This window comes from Schistocerca piceifrons, chromosome 8 (assembly GCF_021461385.2).
Source record: "Schistocerca piceifrons isolate TAMUIC-IGC-003096 chromosome 8, iqSchPice1.1, whole genome shotgun sequence".
In the NCBI taxonomy this organism is placed as follows: Eukaryota; Metazoa; Arthropoda; class Insecta; order Orthoptera; family Acrididae; genus Schistocerca; species Schistocerca piceifrons.
Window position 1 is genome coordinate 366,966,519 of NC_060145.1, and position 21,866 is coordinate 366,988,384.

The 21,866-nt window shown below is 42.5% G+C and overlaps 1 protein-coding gene across 1 annotated transcript in view; it reads right to left on the minus strand.

Annotated features, from left to right (window-relative positions):
* Nucleotides 1–21,158, minus strand: part of LOC124711582 (protein takeout-like) — a 35,045-nt gene extending 13,887 nt beyond the window's left edge. Inside the window, exons 1-3 of the mRNA XM_047241729.1 lie at nucleotides 21,031–21,158; nucleotides 6,720–6,812; nucleotides 4,563–4,713 (exon numbers count right to left, since the gene is read on the minus strand). Of these exons, the coding sequence (XP_047097685.1) occupies nucleotides 4,563–4,713; nucleotides 6,720–6,812; nucleotides 21,031–21,094 (308 nt within the window). The 5' untranslated portion in view covers nucleotides 21,095–21,158. The remainder of the gene's footprint in view (nucleotides 1–4,562; nucleotides 4,714–6,719; nucleotides 6,813–21,030) is intronic.
* Between the last annotated feature and the right edge of the window lie 708 nt (nucleotides 21,159–21,866).

Consider the following 21,866-nt stretch of genomic DNA (forward strand, 5'->3'; position numbering starts at 1 on the left):
GCAAAATAAAAAATCTATGACGAAAATGTTTTTAGCTACGATGGGGTCATTATCCAGTTTCATAGCCTTTCTTGCAACCGTGTTAATTACGAAGATAGTGCGTCTATTTTAAGTAGTACCTTGTATATTTTATTCTTTGCTCCACTTCCTCTCCTCAAGTACCGTTGAAAAACGTATCAGTATCCCATTCATGTTATTAACAACATAAAATGAAATTAATGTGGCTCTCCTGTACTAACAACTACCCTCTGTAAGCTAAGTCGTCCGCTTGTTGAAGCTAAAAGTAAACAAATGGAAGTGCTTAGAAAATGCACATCTGTAATTCAGTCGACCGTTTTAAGTTGAAACTTTGCGTCAGTACAATGTACACGACGGAAGAGAAGGTGGAAATGCTACTCATCTGTGGACACTGTAAGTTAGGAGAACGGTAACTGCAATAATGTTTCCTTTTTAACAGAATGGGTAGGTGCAATACGGTATTGTAATACTACCCAACAAATTATTAGTGCTCTTTGCCTCCCGTTGCCGTAATAGGAAAAGCGTGATGATGTTACAGTGAACAGGTACAGTGGTGACTAAGGAAAATACATCGCACTGTAACTGCTTCCAAGACAGTTTTGCATCCACTATCAAGTGGTTCAGCGTGTCCCCGTGAAATACTAGAATATAAACTGACTACAGGCCGAACGAAGTGCTCTCACTCTCAGGTGGAATAATATTGCTGTCGAATAATACCACTAAACGATATGTTGTATACAGTATTGGTAGGGCTTGCTTAAAAACTGCATCGTCATCCGTTTTTTTTTTTTTATTGTGATTGTAGGCAGGCGCAAGTTACTTACGAAGACGGAACTCTACAGACAGCTATAGTTTGACAAGAATCTACCTTCGTATCGGATGCTTTCTATTCTTGTTCTAACGCTTCAGGAAATAGGAAGTTTAAGCCCACTTACATTCTTCCGATGTAGTGCACTGTTCTCACACAAACATTCAACTGAAGACGTTTTACAGAACGGACGGATTGTCAAAATCAGCAACTAGACCAGTCGCTTTACCCCGAATGTGTGCCCTATGTACTAGTACAGAGAGTCAAAGTCAGTTTCGTGTTATGATTTTAGTAACGTCATTTCTACACACTGTAATATTTTTGGACAGGTCTTGATGAGAGAAGTGGGTTACTGAATAGAAAATACAGGGTTCTATTTAAAAAAATTCGTTCTGCTACTAATATGTTCGTTGTGAACAGAGTTACAATAAAGCCTATGATGCTGCCCTGATACCTAAATACCATTTGTTTCATACATTTTGTACAATGCTTCTACACAAAAAGCTATTTTGGATGATCAAGATAAATGGAACACACCATGTACAAGAAAGATTAATGAGATCCCCTATATACAAAACTTAAACATCTCTACTACACACTCTCATTCACACACACGAACAATCATAGTTTTGTATAGAGGACAGTAAATAAGAGTATGACTGTCCTAGAGAAAAGTTAGTTCACATTCCCCAGTACCGGTTGAGGTTTTCAAGAAGTTTTTCTTGGTCATATGGGAAAGGACTTAATTTATAATCCCTTTCAATTTATTCCCATATGAGAATCCATCTGCTGCACTACAAACTTGCTGTTATTAACCTGGAAGAAAGTGCAACTCTAGGATGGATCTCAATCAATCCCTCCACTCCCTACTCCTTATAGAAGAGAATGAAAAGACAAATAACAGAAATGTGACGAAGTACTTCAGTGGCAAATTATTTCGTTATGAAGTACGCTGTCAAAATTGAAATATCTCAACAAAAAGTACATTTTCTTTTGTGGCAGTGTCCAGAAGATATAACCAAATCCAAGGATGGCATTTTGAAGTAATTAACTTGTGCCAGTTTCCCTCATCAGTTTAGAATTTAGCAGTTTTTGGCTTTTGAAAGTAACTGCAAGATAATAATGGCCAATGTTTTCTTCTCGGGTTGCATGGGTAAAGGAGAAGCAGAGACCCTAGATGATGTTGCGCCACAGAATAATACTACTGGCCCATATTAAAAAATGCCCTGCAATGCCAGAGGCAGAGCAGAATGAATGAATGACCAAGTGGAATGCCAGCGAGAGAGAAATAGTGATAGAGCAGCAGTAAATACAGAGACTGTTTCAACACCCTGGACAGGCTGAACACTCTTTCAAGCAATGTAGAAACATGACGTCGTGGTAACACAGGAATAACGTAAAAATGCTGACTGTGCAGTGTCGCAAGAATGCTCAGGTCAAACGCAAGAGTAACTGTTCAGTTATTGATATAGCAGAAAAGAGTGTGCAGGCTAAGTTGTGACTTCCCGAGGTGACCAAGAATGGTGACAAGCACAGAAAAGCAGGGCACATTCAATGATCTCACAGAATGATAATGAGTCTGGTGTAGCCAGACAAGTACATATACACAGACTTCCATAGCTTTGTTCTCACTTGTAGCTCAGCAGTTGCTTAGTGTAGCAGCTACCCAATACCGTGGCTCCATTCTGGGTCTACTGATATGGCTACAATGTAAGATGCCATTGGTTACTAGATCTGATGGACTCTGCTACTGAGATCTGCTGCTGCCTCATCCACGCCTTGACTGATGGCAACAAACAAAAAAATGGCTCTGAGCACTATGGGACTCAACTGCTGAGGTCATTAGTCCCCTAGAACTTAGAACTAGTTAAACCTAACCAACCTAAGGACATCACAAACATCCATGCCCGAGGCAGGATTCGAACCTGCGACCATAGCGGTCTTGCGGTTCCAGATTGCAGCGCCTTTAACCGCACGGCCACTTCGGCCGGCCTGATGGCAACACTTTGACACCTCTCAAGACCAGGTCTATGAAGGCGTCACTGATGATCCTTTGCGAGCTGATCAACCACCATCATTCTGGGAGAGCACAGTAATAGCGGCCCCCGACTTGCAGCTGTATGCAGTCTCCAGTGTTGCAGGCCAGTCTGTCGCAGAGAGCCCATGACATAACTTTCCATGACTGCAACCACTTATTGCAGAGCTATTCACTGCCTTTTTGGGGTTCAGTCTATGTCATCAACGAGAGCACAGTAGTAGTGTGCTAGCTGTGCTCGTTCTGGCAACACAGACTATGGCATCCGTGCTGGGGCTAACTGGCTATGACGTCGGGATGTGCTAAGTGTGTGCCTTTCTCGCCACAGTAGTCAAGAATGCGAGATGAGCCGCCGCCAGCGCATATCATCGTGGCCAGCGTCCTTCTCCCAGTTGCACTGACAGCAGCTGTGATGGAGGACGTCTGTGTATCTATGATCAGTGACTGTGCATTCTGATAACAATGTCCCATTATTACAGTCAGACGTTCGACAGATCCTCATGCCCACATTTGTCACAGTGCTATTCTGACGACTGTAGAGGTCACTGCCTTGGACTTCTATAACAACACCATAATGTGGAAAATATGGTAAAATGTTTTAATATTAATCGCAATGTTAAGGATATAGTTTGTTATAAGTGGGAAACACTGGAGGGTTCTGAAAGTACCTCGCACCCAAATTACAACAATAAGAACCTTTTGCAACCTGTGCTGTTTGTGACGCAGGTTGGTGTCCTTAATGTGTACTACAATTTGTGGATGCAGGTGTAATTGATTGCTCACTGCAGGACTATTGCCGGTCTTCGAAGCACGTACTTCCTTTATCAACAGAGCATGAAATGTTCGTGCCAGTGCATGACATTCATGATCAAGGACAACAATATCAGAGAAGTCTTCGTCCACTTGATATCCACCACGTTCTCACGTTCTTAGTTCCAAACGTGCATTCTCACATGTGCCCTTTCCAATTTTTTTTCCTCTTGTAATTCGGTCACAGACACCAAAGGACGATTAGAAAGAGTGAATGGAGTCTTGAGAAAAAGTTAAAACGTGAACATCAACAAAAGTAAACCTAAGATAGTCGAGAAAGGACGGATTAAAATAGAAAAAGCACAAAGAATTAGGTAGGGTAATGAGACGCTAACAGTGGGAGAGAAATTTTGCTGTTTGAGTAACAAAATAACTGAAGATGGGAGATACAAAGAGGACGTAAAATGCAGACTTGCGATAGCAAGAAAAGATTTTCTGAGAAAGATAAAAATGTAAACATCAAATATCAATTTAAGTGTTAGGGAGCGTTTTCCATGACCGTTTTTCTAAGGTGTGGCCTTGTACGGAAGTGAAACGTAGACGATAGACAGCACAACAAGAAGCAAATAAAAGGTTAGAAAATGTTTCGTAGACGACTGCTATTGATGTGTTTAGTATGGCGGTTAAGTAATGAAGATGTATTCTGTCGTATTTGGGAGAAAAGAATTTTATGTGAAAATAGACAAAAGGGTTGACAAAAGTCGTTCTGGGACATCAAGGAACAGTTAATTATGTAATTAATGGAGGTTTGGAGTGTAAAACGTGTAGTGGAGAACCAAGGTTTAACTACAGAAAAAAAGTTCAAGTTTATGAGGCAGAGAGCTGATAAGGTCGGAGAACTGCATCACACAAGAATTTGCTCTGAAGATCGCTGCAGCAGCAGCTACTTACTCAAGGGTGTCAACAATTCCCTCACCCATGCCGATCATATCGGCCTCATTGAATTCCAGGTTAAGAAACACTGGCCGATCGGGTGTGTCCTTAATGCTGATTTGCGTGAAGTGCATCGGGTCAATAGATGGGAGACCCAGACTCGGAATTCCTGGAAAGAAAACATGTATGAGAACGGATAGGCAGATGTGATGCAGTACTGCTACTTACATATATGAAGCATATACGGTCAACAACATCTTATCTTTTTGATTCGCTGCACCTGACTCACTCCCACAAATAAGAGGAAGACACTAAATAGAAAGCAACAATCAAGACATTTGAGAACATCTGCAAATCAGTGGTTCTACGCAAAGTACTACAATATACCACTGGCGTAACAGTTCAGTTACACCAGGGTTCGGTGTTGATTTGGGGAGCCATATCGCGGTATTCAGTGGCTACCATGCACAGTCGCACTACAGCCAATGATTATCTGACTGTTTTGGTTGATCATATTGAAACATTATAGACGTGGTATGGACAGATTCATTAACGACTTCTGGTCCAGATTTCCGATTTCGAGACGATATGTCTCTGACCCCTTAATCCTTCCAGATATGTTTCTGTAATAGGTAGGCGCTCCTTAAGGACTATATTCAAGAAATAAAATATAAGTTAAAGAAGACATTACTAACTATCGAAATTTTTTTATCAAAGTGAGCTTACAACTAAATTTACAAATGAACTACTCTCCAGAAAACTTAAATTACAATGTACAATTTACATGTAAAAAACTCTGAATGTTAACAGCATGGAAATGACCATTTAGTTTCAATAATAAATGAAAAGACGAAACTAACGAACAGTAAAATTATGTTAAATTATAAATTAAATTATCATCAGGAACTGAAACTTCCTGGCAGATTAAAACTGTGTGCTGGACAGAGACTCGAACTCGGGACCTTTGCCTTTCGCGGGAAAGTGCTCTACCAACTGAGCTACACAAGCACGACTCACGGCCCATCCTCACAGCTTTACTTCTGCCATTACCTCGTCTCCTTCCTTCCAAGCTTTACAGAAGCTCTCCTGCAGAGTGAAAATCTCGTTCTGGAAACATCGCCCAGGCTGTGACAAAGCCATGTCTCCGCAATATCCTTTCTTTCAGGAGTGCTAGTTCTGCAAGGTTCGCAGGAGAGCTTCTCTTCCATTTCCATAATATTGTCCTTAAGTACAACGCCCTTGTATAGACCCTCTATATACTCATTCCACCTTTCTGCTTTCCCTTCTTTGCTTAGAACTGGGTTTCCATCTGAGTTCTTGATATTCATACAAGTGGTTCTCTTATCTCCAAAGGTCTCTTTAATTTTCCTGTACGCAGTTATCTATCTTACCCCTAGTGAGATAGACCGGCCGGTGTGGCCGTGCTGTTCTAGGCGCTTGAGTCTGGAACCGCGTGACCGCTACGGTCGCAGGTTCGTATCCTGCCTCGGGCATGGATGTGTGTGATGTCCTTAGGTTAGTTAGGTTTAAGTAGTTCTAAGTTCTAGGGGACTGATGACCACAGATGTTAAGTCCCATAGTGCTCTAAGCCATTTGAACCAACCCTCGTGAGTTAAGCCTCTGCATCCTTACATTTGTCCTCTAGCCATCCCTGCTTAGCCACTTTTCACTTCCTATCGATCTCATTTTTGAGACGTTTGTATTTCTTTTTGCCTGCTTCATTTACTGCATTTTTATATTTTCTCCTTTCATCAATTGCATTCAATATTTCTTCTGTTACCCGACGATTCCTACTAGCCCTCGTTTTTTAACCTACTTGATCCTCTGCTTCCTTCACTACTTCATCCCTGAGAGCTACCCATTCTTCTTCTACTGTATTTCTTTCCCCATTCCTGTCAATTGTTCCCTTATGCTCTCCGTGAAACTCTGTACAACCTCTGAACATTTAGAAGTTTCCAATCTTTGCACCCTTTTGAAATCTTCCCAAAATCTGACAACAATAAGCGCTGTTTTATATATAACTCGAAAAAACACCGGCGCATGACATCCAAGAACTGCACGAGGAAATCGACTTCACGCTGCTGCTCCACCTACCTCTTATATAATATCGACGATTGGGAGGGGAAGTAAAAATAATACATTCGAGAAATACATCACTGCGTCGACAGAAGTTACCTTGTCTCAGAATCGGTCTGGAGTCCATGAGAGCATTCTTCAAACAGCCGCTGAAGTCTGGGTCAGTCTGCTTGCAAGTTTTCATCGATGGTGCTGTAATAAAACAGAATTTCATTAGTGCACTATTTTACGTATGTAAAACACGTCGTATGACAAATAAAACTGACGAAACATCTGAACTATTGGACGTGGGCTGTCAACCGTGGCAAATATTGTTTTTAATTTATTTGCTACTTTTTAAAAAGACTTTTTTTTTATTTCAAGAACTTGAATTGCAGTTTTAACATATACCAGAAATGCTTCTAACTCTGTGGACATTATAGGGCTCGGTACTCATTGCACTGGTGCCAGGACATATACAAGTACGAAGATCTACAGCCATGAGCTATAGCTGAATGGTAAAATTAAGTACCAGGTTTTCGAGATTGTATGTCACAGATTCAGGGGAAAATTGTCTATTATCTGAAAAGGAAGCTGTTCACATATGTGACAAAGGTTCGTGTGTAACGAATTTCTTGTGCTTTTGCACTAGGATTGCATTTTAATGTTGTTTCTATTCTAGAGCTCGGCAATAGATTTAAAATTGGGAGTAATTTGGAGAAGGTAACGATAACGTCTGGAAACCTTGACGATACAGGGGTACTGAAACTATTTTCAATCTTGCTCAGAGACAATTTCTACCAGACAAAAATACTAGGCCAACTGTATGTATGAAACTACAAAATTATTATAATTAAACTTAAGCTACTCAAAAGGACCCTGATAATAAACGAGTGATCGTAGGACAATGGAACCTTGTGTAGGCGTTTTTTAAGAACATTCGGAAAAGAAACAGGAAATAAATTGTTGAAAGCAACACATTTTGATTTCCACATGAGAGGGTAACAATTTTTAACTGCGTACCATGTATGCGTCCTAGGTTACAACCGTTGCTCGAAGTGATGATCATCTGCGTACACGACAGTCTCGAACTACACTAGAGACTGCTCTACTGCTATCCGAAATTTTTAAGGTGGGGTGTGGACGACGGATTATTCAACTGTCAAAAATCAAATGGGTGTTAAATCTTATGGGACTTAACTGCTAAGGTCATCAGTCCCTAAGCTTAGACACTACTTAACCTAAATTATCCTAAGGACAAACACATACACACCCATGCCCGAGGGAGGACTCGAACCTCCGCCGGGACCAGCCGCACAGTCCATGACTGCAGCGGCCTAGACCGCTCGGCTAATCCCGGGCGGCATTCAAGTGTCGTGACACAGCTTGTGTACTGCTTCAAGATCGTACTTTGCGTCCAGCGCTCTCATCCACGTCAGCACTAAATTCTTCAAGAAACTTTGCTGAAATTGGCATCTTCCAGCGTCAATTTCCAAATCGCCAGTTAACTGGAACTTACGAACCATATTTTTCAACCCCGGTGTGGACAGAGAACCTCTCCGTAAGACATTAAAGTGTCGATACTGGCGAAGAGCAGCTGCAATACTGCTGTTGTTTTGGTAAAACAGCTTTACGAGTAAAACCCAGCCACCTTGTCAGGGCACTTATTGACTGTGTGGAACTATAGAGCACACTGGTGCCTGTGTTTCACCCCTGCGTCGCCATGCCAGTTCTGGCGCCTAACGGCATGTCATGACGTTCAATCAGAATTATAGCACATGTTTTTCTTGCCCTACTTCGGTTGAAAAAAATGCAGAATTTCTTGTGGAACTTCGTCGAATATTGGCGCTTCAGCCCCTACACCAATGGTTTCCAAGCTTTCTTAGACCCTGAGTGCAATTAGACGTTAGCTCGTACCACCGCCCTCCCACCTTCCCCTCCCGTCTCTTGTCACTGTCCCCCACATTATCACCAACATTAGCATCCAACTATGCTGTACAATAATGGCTTTTGTTGGAACACTTTTGTTTTTAAAATGACGAAATATGAGCGGTATTTACATTGGTGTGTATGTCTGTGTGTTTGTATGTGCGTGTGTGTGTGTGAGAGAGAGAGAGAGAGAGAGAGAGAGAGAGAGAAAGAGAGAAAAGAGAGAGAGTGAGCTAGAGAGAGAAGAGAGACAATGAATGACGAAGGAATTCGAGGTGCATAGCACTTACTCCCCACTACTCCGTATCAGACAAGAAAGCTAACTAATCACAGTGAAGGCAGACACTTCCTATGTATTACTCCTCTCCACAGCGTCAATTGGTTGAATTGCACACTGCAACCCCAATGAAACCCAATCAACTTAAAATTTGTGCACTATAGTTACTGTTCGTAAGTCACTTGATTGCTGCGCGCCTTACTTCTAACTGGCAAAAATTGGAAGACTTCAGGCTGTTAATCCTTTGTGTCTGACCACACGAACACAGTAATAGTAATAATAATAATAATAATAATAATAAAATATACAGCGCTACGGTAGGCCGTGCATAGTTACTGCTGTGTCGTGCTGTCAATTAATTCATTTACCTCTTTCGAAGCGAGTAGTGAAGCAATTTCTGGACTACTATCGACAACTTGGAGAAGACATTTTCTTGAGATATTCAACATGTGTTAGGTATATGCCTCATTTTTACCATCAGCGATGCATGGTATAAAGCACAACGTATGTGTGGTGTGGACTGAGGGAGGAATCTCTAGCCACCAATACATTAATGCTACTAACTGCGAAAAAGTGTCCGCCCCTGGTAGCTGAGTGGTATGCCGGCACGGTAGCTCAGCGTGCGTCAACGCGACGGAATGTCATACCTAACGGCCCAGGTCCGATTCCCGGCTGGGTCGGAGATTTTCTCCGCTCAGGGACTGGGTGTTGTGTTGTCTTTATCATCATCATTTCATCCCCATCGACACGCAAGTCGCCAAAGTGGCGTCAACTCGAAAGACTTGCACGAGGCGAACGGTCTACCCGACGGGAGGCCCTAGTGACACGTCATTTACATTTTACTGCGAAAAAGTAGTGATTGATAACTTATATAATCAACACTATAGTCTTAAAAATTGTGATAATAGCAATTATCTTTTCGAAATAATTGAGTTTCGTGACTGAAACAGATTCGAGTAATTTAGTTTTTACCCCTCAGAAAATTTCATTTCATCCCTTACGGGGTTATTGCTCCCACGTTGAGAACCACTGGCCTATATTTTCATGAAGTTCCGATAGGTGGCGGCGCTATACGTACCTTTTGAAACGGCTTTTGTAACAGAGGTGCTTTCCAAGCAGAGAGCTGAAACACGTTTGTCGGAAAACAAGAGCGTCGTGGGCGCTTGCAGAAAGTTTACAAAGATGTGAGAGTGAACGAAAGCACGGTGTCTTTGGGCGAGGCATCTGCCAACATCACGACAAGATCGTGGAAAACCTGTCCGATCATTGCTATAAAGTTATGTATCAGTATGGTAAATAGTTTTCCGTCGACGCTGGCTCAAGTAGCGAAAGTATTATAATCGCTGTGGGGTGGGGGGTGGAAAGGAGAGGACCAGTAATTTCTTACAAAATAAAATTGTAACGGAAAACATAGTTTATAAAACGACGAACATTCTGATAATATCACTTGATATTAAATACCTACGTAGGGACTTCAGAAAGTAAGTTACACGTGAAGTCCCAAACTAAGATCGTTGTACAACATGATGATAGTACATGTTTCGACTTCCCTGCAAACACAGTCCTGCTGCGGCACGAGTAACAGGAGCATCACAGCGCGAGTGAACTTGTTCTGTCTTAATTAAGTGTTACCTACTCTCTGAAGTCTCCTCACACTATGATTGTCTACAATGTCCTTAAATGAGATCGTAAGAATAGAAAAAAAATCAAAGTCATTTATAGGTACAACACTACTGGAAGCTGTGAGAACCTAGGGGCATCTGGCAAGGCGGATGACGGAAGAAGCAGAAATAGTCTTGAGTTTCGAAGAAAAATTGCTGTTGGCACACTTGATACCAGAAACAACATTTAAACTTTATACCTTCCGCCAACACGTACAAAACTATTACGTCTGTCTGATTGGCGAGGAATGATATTAACCGGTTTACGAATGTCACAATATTATTTTTTTCTAGGGCGAAGTGGCAGCTATCACATGTCGAGGAATAGACGCTGTAACATGCAATAATAAAGTAGAATCAAAGGGTTGTGTGCCGTACACGTAAATAAGTCTCCATAAACAGAAACTTTAAACTTGGTGCTTTCTCTGGACATACTGTTCTTTCATGGATCAGTTTATACGACGATTGTTTTAGCCGCACGGGATTAGCCGAGCGGTGTAAGGCGCTGCAGTCATGGACTGTGCGGTTGGTCTCGGCGGAGGTTCGAGTCCTCCCTTGGGCTTGGGTGTGTGTGTTTGTCCTTCGGATACTTTAGGTTAAGTAGTGTGTAAGTTTAGGGACTGATGACCCATAAGATTTCACACACATTTGAACACTTGAGATTGTTTTATGCGACAACACAACGAAACCATGATATAAAGAGAGGAATGTGTTGTTCTATCTATGTCTACGAAACAATGCAAAGTCTGTTCCGTATATTTCCTAGTTTTAACGGATTGTGTGTAGTGCTTCCAAAAAGATAATATTTAATCAGCTAGGAATTTCCAGAATGAGATTTTCACTCTGCAGCGGAGTGTGCGCTGATATGAAACTCCGTGGCAGATTGTATGCCGCACCGAGACTCGAATTCGGGACCTTTGCCTTTCGCGGGCAAATGCTCTACCATCTGAGCTACCCAAGCACGACTCACACGCCGTCCTCACAGGTTTACTTCTGCCAGTACCTCGTCTCCCTACCTTCCAAAGTTTCAGCTAGAAATTTGCTTGAAACAGTGTGAGGTGTACCAAATGCAATAATCATTTTATTTTCGAAACATCTGTGATGTCATATCAGCGATTGAATTATTCAGATACCTCTGTACAGGACGAAACAATCATCCATTGACGTTAGACATCATGAACCTAGTATGAAAACTCACTAACAGGAATCAAGGTGTAAGTCTGTGTTGGGATAAAGCTCACAACGGTATTTCTGGAAACGAAACAGCAGATAGAGTAGCTACAGAAGTCACTCGTATCAGAAAGGGAAACACTTAGGAGCAGCAGCTGCAGATATATTAATCGGCGTCAAACCAATAATCAGAGAGACGTGGTACGCTATAATAAACCCAGTACTGGTGATTTGAGTTCTGGCGGGAGAAACATCAGTTTATCAGAACATTTAAGAACATTAAAACACTCCTTACGTTCAACCATGGCTGATACACGAAACAACTTGCTATTATGTGATAGCGGTAACCGACAGCATGCCAACCATTTCTCCTTTAGCTGTCCGAACAGATGCGATACTACAACTGCTGCAACATCGGGTCAACATGAGCTGCCCTCTACAACTTCTATAACAATACTGCTACGTCGAAGAAACTTTACAGTATACTCATTTTTGACTGAGGTGCTGGTCCTCTTTTATTGTAAACATCATATAAGACCTGTGCGTAAGTCTCTGTAGTAAGTGGTTTGGGAGGTTTCAAGCTGTGCGTCTGTTTTGTGTGAATTTGTTTCCAGAAGGCATATATATGCTTGATGACAATATGAGTCCCTACTCAAGTGCCAAGTAAATTAAACATAAAAGAACAAATGAACATTGAAAAGCTTCGTAATGTGTTTGTACGGGCTGCTTCATTACATCATTTGCAAACATTGTGCAACTTCCTCTTGAGGAAAATTTTTCTTTTAACACGTCATTTGCTACGCAAACGAGTGGTCTTGTAGGTTCCAAGAATGAAATTGAAGAATTTTTACGTGGTCGTTCGGATAATTCATAATAGGCATTGAGCCTTCCTGAGGCTGACTGTTTCCCTACCACAGGAAACTATTTGTTCCTCTGGAGTGGACAGTTACTTCTCGTGAAAAGTAAGAGTGATTTTAGGCTTCAACATAAAACTGCTTCAAATAACCCGTCCCTTTTCATAACAAACTCTCAGCTGTTGTCATGGCATTTAAGTTATCGTTTATGATTTCCACTTTGTAAATTATTAGTAACACGTACTGACAGTCAAAACCACATATTGAAACAACTGCGCTATCCTAGTGGATGCAGCAGGTCGAAATATAGCGTGACCGCAAAGTCCGCTAACATTTGAAAATGCTATGATTCACGGAATAATGTAAGTTGAGGTGTAAAACGAGACGCACGTGCCTAAAATGGCATGGGGTTTTTTTGAATCCACAAGCGGGAGAAAAAACGGGCCAACAGATAAAACTGCAGAATTTGGGATACCGAAATTACTAGAACTGTCTTGGAAACCGAACTGCATGACGACATCACGGTGAGGTGTGTATTTACCATGTCAGTCGTGATGACACCCTTTTTCTTCGAGGAAATGCGGGCTGCTACTTATCAAACTACGTGTGCGATGTACACCAATATGTTACATGAACGCATCGTCCCTAGCCTAGGTGATGAACACCCGCTGGAAGGTACGACTTTTATGCAGGATGGCTCTCCACCCCTCATTAATACTCGTGTGAAAGATCTCTTGCACACATCGTTTGATGCGGATCTAGTGCCGATCCGCCACATTCGGTATGCTTGGCCTGACAGGTACCCACACCGTAATCTATGTGATTGTTGGTTATGTGGTTACGTGTAGTCTTAAGTGTACCGCGATCGTCCGACATCTTTAGGGATGCTGAAAGACAACATCGTGTAGCAATTTCTCGCCACACCTTCTGATATGCTGTACAGTGATGTTCACAAAACTGTCTCTGAACTACAGGTATTGGTGATGATTGATGGCCGATATGGCGAGCATTTGCTATAAAGAACATCATTTTTTTGTGCTAATTATTGCTTTTGTATCATATGAAGAGCAGTCTGATGTTCTTTTTCTGCGTTATTCTTTTGGTTTTGAATAAAACTATATGTCATTTCCAGCGTGTGTGTCAGTTTATACCTTTTGAGCTACATTATTCAGTGAATTACTGAATTTTCAAATGTATACAGACTTTTGCATCACCCTCTACATCGATTCAGACAATTAGTTCCACATACATGACTTTATTTTCATTGGTGTAAATTAACTAATTCCAACTTGACGAAAAATGTGATCATCTGCAACAACCTATAATCACTCTATTTTTTTCCTTGAGACACGTCTCTGAGTACACCTAAAGTGTATACGACAATTACCCGTATCAGAGCTTCAGGGGGTTTTCTTTGACGTTTTCATGTTACGGCACTTAGCTGTGGGACGCCATGGGAAGAGATGGGTATGATGCAAGTCGGATTGAAAGCAAACTACACGAATTTGCTGCGTAGCCTCTGCCATTGATGATTTGTCTAATACGTGGTTGTTGTGCACCTCTTTTCTTCATCATTACAATAAGAAAACAAAACTCGAACATAGTGCACTGTACTTAATATATGAGTACCCTCTAAGAACACATAATCAGTTGCTCCAACACGTCAGCCTATTCTAACTGGTTTCCACAGGTGTAATGCACAATTTTTTATGGACACCGCTAGTGGATATTTAGTGACGAATATCGCCTAATCACGAAAAGCCACAATCCGATATCATTTCCAAGTGAAAGAAGGACGGAGCAAAAGGGAAAGAACGTTATTGATCTGGCTTGAATAGAATCAGAAGAACTGTTTGCAGTTTCCCATTACGACCAACTTAAATTGGAAAGAACACATAGAAAATGTTGTGGGGAAGGCTAACCAAAGACTCCGTTTTATTGGCAGGACACTTAGAAAATGTAACAGACCTACTAAGGAGACGGCCTACACTACACTTGTGCGTCCTCTTTTAGAATACCGCTGTGCGGTGTGGGATCCTTAGCAGATTGGACTGACGGAGTACATCGAAAAAGTTCAAAGAAAGGCAGCACGTTTTGTATTATCGATAAATATGGGAAAGAGTGTCACAGAAATGATACAGGATTTGGGCTGGAAATCATTAAAAGAAAGGTCGTTGCGATGGAATCTTCTCAAGAAATTCCAATCACCAGCTTTCTCCTCCTAATACTAAAATATTTTGTTGACACCGACCTTCATAGGGCGGAACGATCATCACGATAAAATAAGTGAAATCAGATCTCGTACGGAAAGAAACAGGTGTTCATTTTTCCCGCGCGCTATGCGAGTTTGGAAAACCGGGAATTGTGATGGTGGTCCGATGAACCCTCTGCCAGGCATTTAAATGTGATTTGCAGAGTATCTATGTAGATGAAGATGTAGATGTAGACAACAGATTTTCAAAAACATTGTGACCCTGCGATGAGATACAGCAACTACAATTAAGTCTCTCTTAGTCACATCGAATTGCTCTTTCAGGTGTTACAACACATAATGTATGTTCAGCGGGACAACACTTTAAACTAATCTAGAAAAAAATGGTTCAAATGGCTCTGAGCACTATGGGACTCAAACTGCTGAGGTCATTAGTCCCCTAGAACTTAGAACTAGTTAAACCTAACTAACCTAAGGACATCACAAACATCCATGCCCGAGGCAGGATTTGAACCTGCGACCGTAGCGGTCTTGCGGTTCCAGACTGCAGCGCCTTTAACCGCACGGCCACTTCGGCCGGCAACTAATCCAGAAGATGAAATTAATTTTCGTTCAATAGCGTTTTGTTTCTCCATCAGGTAGTTTACGCACTTTGTAACTATATTCACATGTATCTAGCTGGGCGTAAATGGTAGAGAAACACATTTTCCGCGATAATTTTTAAGGCGATGGATATCAGAAGAGAGGCATGAGATGCCTTTCCAAATGTTATCTACCTTGAAACTTCATGGCAAATTAAAACTGTGTGCCGGAACTGAGGACCTTTGCCTTCCGCGGGCAAGTACTCTACTGTCTGAGCTACCTAAACGCGATTTACGATCCGCTCTCACAGGAGACGAGGTACTGGTGGAATTGCTCTGAGCTACCCAAGCGCGATTCACGACCCGCTCTCACAGGAGCCGATGTATTGGTGGAATTAAAGCTGTGAGGACGGGTCGTGAGTCGTGCTTCGGTAGCTCAGATAGTAGAGAACTTGCCCGAGCAAGGAAATAGGTCCCGAGCTCGAATCTCGGTTCGGCAAACTGGTCTGCAAATAAAGTAGGTTAAAACTGAAAAGAAGTTCCGCATCAGCGCACTCTCCGCTGCAGTGTGAAAACTTCGTTCTGGTTATCTACTTTATTTGCAGACCAGTTTGGACAAGTTTGCTTCCATTCGCCGACTGTATTACGAGTACCACGCCATACACAAGAGAGCCGCTGCTCAAAGCACTGAGGGGTCGGTCTTGTGTAGTGGTCGACAACCAACCACGGTCTTAAATCAGTGCAGCATGGCTTACGGAAACGGAAAAGTAAATTTCAGGAAAAATGCTTTTGTAGCTGTTTGGTGTATTCTTCTGCTCTACAAAATACACTACTAGCCATCAAAATTGCTACACCAAGCAGAAATTCAGATGATAAACGGGTATTCATTGGACAAATATATTATACTAGAACTGACATGTGATTACATTTTCACGCAGTTCAGATGCATAGATCCTGAGAAATCAGTACCCAGAACAACCACCTCTGGGCGTAATAGCGGCCTTGATACGCCTGGGCATTTAGTCAAACATAGCTTGCATGGTGTGTGCAGGTACAGCTGCCCATGCAGCTTCAACACGATACAGCAGTTCATCAAGAGTAGTGACTGGCGTATTGTGACGAGCCAGTTGCTCGGAAACCATTGTCAAGACGTTTTCAATTGGTAAGCGATCTGGAGAATGTGCTGGCCAGTGCAGCAGGCGAACATTTCAAAACAATGGTTCAAATGGCTCTGAGCACTATGGGACTTAACTGCTGTGGTCATCAGTCCCCTAGAACTCAGAACTACTTAAACCTAACTAACCTAAGGACATCACACCCATCCATGCCCGAAGCAGGATTCGAACCTGCGACCGTAGCGGTCGCGCGGTTGCAGACTGTAGCGCCTAGAACCGCTCGGCCACTCCGGCCGGCAGGCGAACATTTACGGTATCCAGAAAGGCCCATACAGGACCTGCAACATGCGGTCGTGCATTATCCTGCTGAAATGTAGGGTTTCGCAGGGATCGAATGAAGGGTAGAGCAACGGGTCGTGAAACATCTGAAATACAACGTCCACTGTCCAAAGTGCCGTCTATGCGAACAAGAGGTGACCGAGACGTGTAACCAATGGCACCACATACCATCACGCCGGCTGATACGCCAGTATGGCGATGACGAATACACTCTTCCAATGTGCGTTCACCGCGATGTCGCCAAACACGGATGGGCCGTCGTTGAGTACACCATCGCATGGGCTCCTGTCTGGGATGCAGCGTCAAGGGTAACCACAGCCATGGTCTCCGAGCTGATAGTCCATGCTGCTGCAAGCGTCATCGAACTGTTCGTGCAGATGGTTGTTGTCTTGCAAACGTCCCCATCTGTTGACTCAGGCATCGAGACGTGACTGCACGATCCGTTACAGCCATGCGGATAAGGTTCCTGTCATATCGACTGCTAGTGATACGAAGCCGTTGGGTTCCAGCACGGCTTTCCGTATTACCCTCCAGCACCCACCGATTCCATATTCTGCTAACAGTCATTGGATCTCGACCAACGCGAGCAGCAATGTCACGATACGATAAACCGCAATCGCGATAAGCTACAAGCCGACCTTTATCAAAGTCGTAAACGTGATGGTAAGCATTTCTCCTCCTTACACGAGGCATCACAACAACGTTTCACCAGGTAACGCCGGTCAACTGCTGTTTGTGTATGAGAAATCGGTTTGAAACTTTCCTCATGTCAGCACGTTGTAGGTGTCGCCGCCGGCGCCAACCTTGTGTGAATGCTGTGAAAAGCTAACCATTTGCATATCACAGCATCTTCTTCCTGTCGGTTAAATTTCGCGTCTGTAGCACGTTATCTTCGTGGTGTAGCAATTTTAATGGCCAGTAGTGTTTAAGTACTCACTTAGAGAAGTTGGAAACTGTAGATTAATAACACTGTGTAATCGCAAAGAGGTAAACATTTTCTTCACTGGAATAATAATATAACAAATGCCAATAAGAAGATTTGCAGAAAACATAGCATAAAGGGCGATTAAAAAGTTTCCGTCTTAGAGCGTTGCTGCAGCATATATACACCGTAGAGCGACATCGATACAGGTATATGAGTACCGACATTTAGGCAACGGAAAATGTGGCATTCATATTTTTCCAAGGGGCCTGCGGTTGAAACGAATTATTGCGACGTTTTTACCAAATACGTTGAAATACGACCAGCGTGCTGCTACTGTGTTCTTGGCTGCTGATGGACGAACTCAGGTAGGCACAGATCGCAGAATGAAGAATATAGATGGGGCAGAACATCTCTCGAAAACCACAGTTGTGGAATCAAGGGCCAAATTTATGATAACGCACGTCCCCATGTCGCAAATTTCCTAAAGTGGGAGACACTCGAGCACCAGGCCAATCTCACGATCTCTCTCCGCCGGCCGCTGTGGGCGAGCAGCTCTAGGCGCTTCAGTCTGGAACCGCGCTGCTGTTACGATCGGAGGTTCGAGTCCTGCCTCGGCCATGGATGTGTGTGATGTCCTTAGGTTTAAGTCGTTCTAAGTCTAGGGGACTGATGACCTCAGATGTTAAATCCCATAGTGCTTAGAGCCATCTGAACTTTGCTCTCTCTTCGTGCGATTAACATGCCTTCGGTCCCTTAAAAGTTTCGACGATCTCTGTCGTAAAAATATGTACAGCAGGCAGTTACGGACATCTTGATGTAGCACGATACGGAATTTACCAGACTTTTATCTTCAACCTGGTTCGTCCGTGTGATGATCACCTCAAAGCCCACAGCGATTTTGCCTCGGTGGCATACTGGTTCTGCACTGTACGGCCTTCGAACGGAAACGTCTTGATCGACCCTTATACCATAGGCAAAGGTTCTCAGGTATGTGCCATGTTCCTTGACTTCAGGAAGGATTCTATACAGTTCCGTATTGTGGTATTGAGAAGAATGTACAGGCTTACCGGGTATCGGAGCAGATTTTTGGTTAGATACAGTTGTTTCTTACGGCATGAACACGTATTTCTCAACTACAAAAATTCGAGAAAGATAAACATACATTTCGGGATTACGATACGGAGTTAGAGGACCGCTGTTATTGACATTTTGTGATAATGATAAAGTAGATTATGTTTGCGTATCCGAGACGCTATTCGCGCACAATGCTGCTGTCTGTAGGACGGTTGCATCTCCCAGAGTACTACATCAAAATGACAGAAAAACCTGCGCAGGTTCGGCGCTTGGTGCAGGGACGACGAGATCTTCTGCTGCCCGACTACACTATTGACTACAAATCACTGGAAAGAGTAACTAGCATAGAATTCCTGTAATAGCAGCAACCGTCCAGAGTGACAGAAAGTGGAATGACCAGATAAAACACATATGGCCCCTTATATGTAAATTGAAGTTGTAGGGGGAGACTGGAAAGGAAACGGGTTAGTGACATCAGCTGTGTTCAGATGTTATATAGAATCAGCGAAGTCGAGTGAAAACGTGTGCCACACCGGGATTCGAACCCGGGATCTTCTGCTTACAAGGTGGATGCGTTAACCACTGTGTCACCCGGAACGCAGTGTTCATCACAACTGTTGGGGTTATCTCGGTAGGCCTCAAGGCCAACCGACTCCCCAACGAGCGCCGCGGATCCATAGTCCATGTCCATTTCCTCCATGCTCGCTACTCAGATTCCCGCAGGAGGTCTGACGTGCATCCGCACTGGAGAAGTTTGATCCATTGCCCATCTAACCGAAGCATTTGTATGAAAGTGTGGCATCTGTTCTTTTGGATATGTCCCGTCAAATAGTAGATAAACCTTGCAAAAGGTGGGGTAGAAGATTTTTCTTTACTAAATGTCTTTATTTTACTATATGGCTCGAAAGATTGGAAAACTAATTTTTTTCAACAAAATTTATATTGCCTAAACTCTCTGTAGTCAAAATGCGTTCAAAATAAAGGACTCTTTTCAGTTTTCTTCTTCAAAAAATATCAATCTCTTATGGTCGTAGAGCTTTGGCATCTATTCACTTTTTAAAAGAGCAGAAAATTCTCTGCAAATTTGACTATTACGACTTCCTTCAGTACCCTCCTTCAGTACCAAGTAGAGTTTGTCAAAAAATATGTTTTTAAAATTTTTAGTGGAAGGCAAAATACCTAGTTCTTGAGCACTTTCATTTCGGTTTCTGTTTATATAGTAGATATATAACATACATAATGTCATATATTGGAATTGAATATTTCACTTTGCAGTATTCAATTACTCCAAGTGCAGTTGGATGATTCCTGGGCATCCACATATTGTGATTGGTACTTCAACACGACATAGTTTACTCATTATGTTATATAACCTTTGACAGAAAATTTAACTATTATTGAATGAAATAGGAGAACGGAAATAGGTAGCTAATTGCACTTGTATAAAGTAACCATACAATATAAATGACTCGTAGATGGCAATATTGTTAAGAAGGCATTAACATTTACTAACGCTTGTTAATACCACTTCTGTATGCGTAATAATTCTGACGGTGTTTTACAGTTTTTATAATTAATATCACTGCAGTTGTAGCAAATGGCAGAATTTCTCAAACCTCCACTAAATATCAACTTAAGCACGAAACAAGGTGAAGAACTAATGCGTCGGGTCTTGGCTTATGGCCTCAGACCGTTGTTAGTGTGAGTTAGCCCCATTTCTCAGGATGTTCGAAGTTTCCCATCCAACGAACTAAATGTAGCGTTCTAGAAATAATAGGGGAGGAAAAGTTTATATGTGGATGGACTGTGGATGACAGCGGAATGAGGCAGTCGCAAGTGGAGAAACGTTAGATACGCTATGTTTTTAGACAAGTCAGGTGTGAAGGAATCAGTTATTGAAGCGAAACTGGGTGGATTCTGAAACTCTGCATGTAGATCACAGAGTTGTGCGAAATAGAAATATGGTCGAATGGAAATTCGGAGATGAAGAAACTGGACGGTGTAATAATTTTGCGCTAAAAATATATGTTAAATTTTAAGGTGGTAAATAGCGAATTAAATGTACACGTTCTAGAAATAATAAGTGAGGGAAAGTGTACATAAAATACTCTTATACTTAGGAAGTGTAGAACACCCGTTAATGTTTCATAGCACGAAATCTGATACTGAGACCTTAGACAGAAGCTGATAATAAAGGAAATATCAACAAGGGCAAATCTTCATGGCACAGGAATGTAGGTAGACGCGTTAGCACAACGCCTGTGCGTTCTAAGACATTCACAGTAAGCACTCACGTAGCTGAGCGGCGCCGGTGTATGCGACAAGCAGTAGCACAAACAGCGGCAGTGTTGACCCCATGGCGCCTGGAACTGGAAGCCGACCTCTGGAGCTGGAGGATTGCGTGTGGCGTTGGCGGCACACCGGCTCCTGTCTTTAAAGATTCCGTTCTCAAGGGCAACTACACCCACCATGTAGCCGGTCGCCGTGACGTCGCCGCACGCATGCAGACTCTTCTCTGCTTAGGAGACAGCTGTAGAAGAGAAGGGCGTAGGTAATGTTTGTAGAAGAGAAGGGCGTAGGTAATGTTCAGCCTGAACTATGGACGATCCGATACGTACAGGCTACAACGTTCCCCATATCCGCACTCTTATTCCGAAACGCAGCCTGAGGCGTTCGCGAAGCTGTCGTACGATATGCTAGCCAACTTGTTTACATCAATTCACATCAACAGATAAGCATCGGCGCGGTGTCTCAATAATAACACTGATAAACGAAATTCTAGGCAACATCACAACAAAGTTTTTCCTAATCGTTCGTCTTGCAAGTATGCATTGACTGACCGATATAAAGAAAACTAACTACAAGTTCAAACGTTTTAGAGGATTCTGCCTCCAAGCTACTTACAAAGAGTTGGGCTCTTAAGGAGGAACCACCTGACAACAAGAGATTCTCACCACGAATGGAAATAGGAGGAAAAACACAATACAGAATAGAAGCAACTGGCCACCGTCTGGGAGCTGTGTGGAAATACATAACCCTCAAATACGTACATCAGACGTTACATCCACGTGTTAAGAATAATATTGCAAGAAATGAAAAGCTCCACGGAACAGGAACTAGAGACACGGAT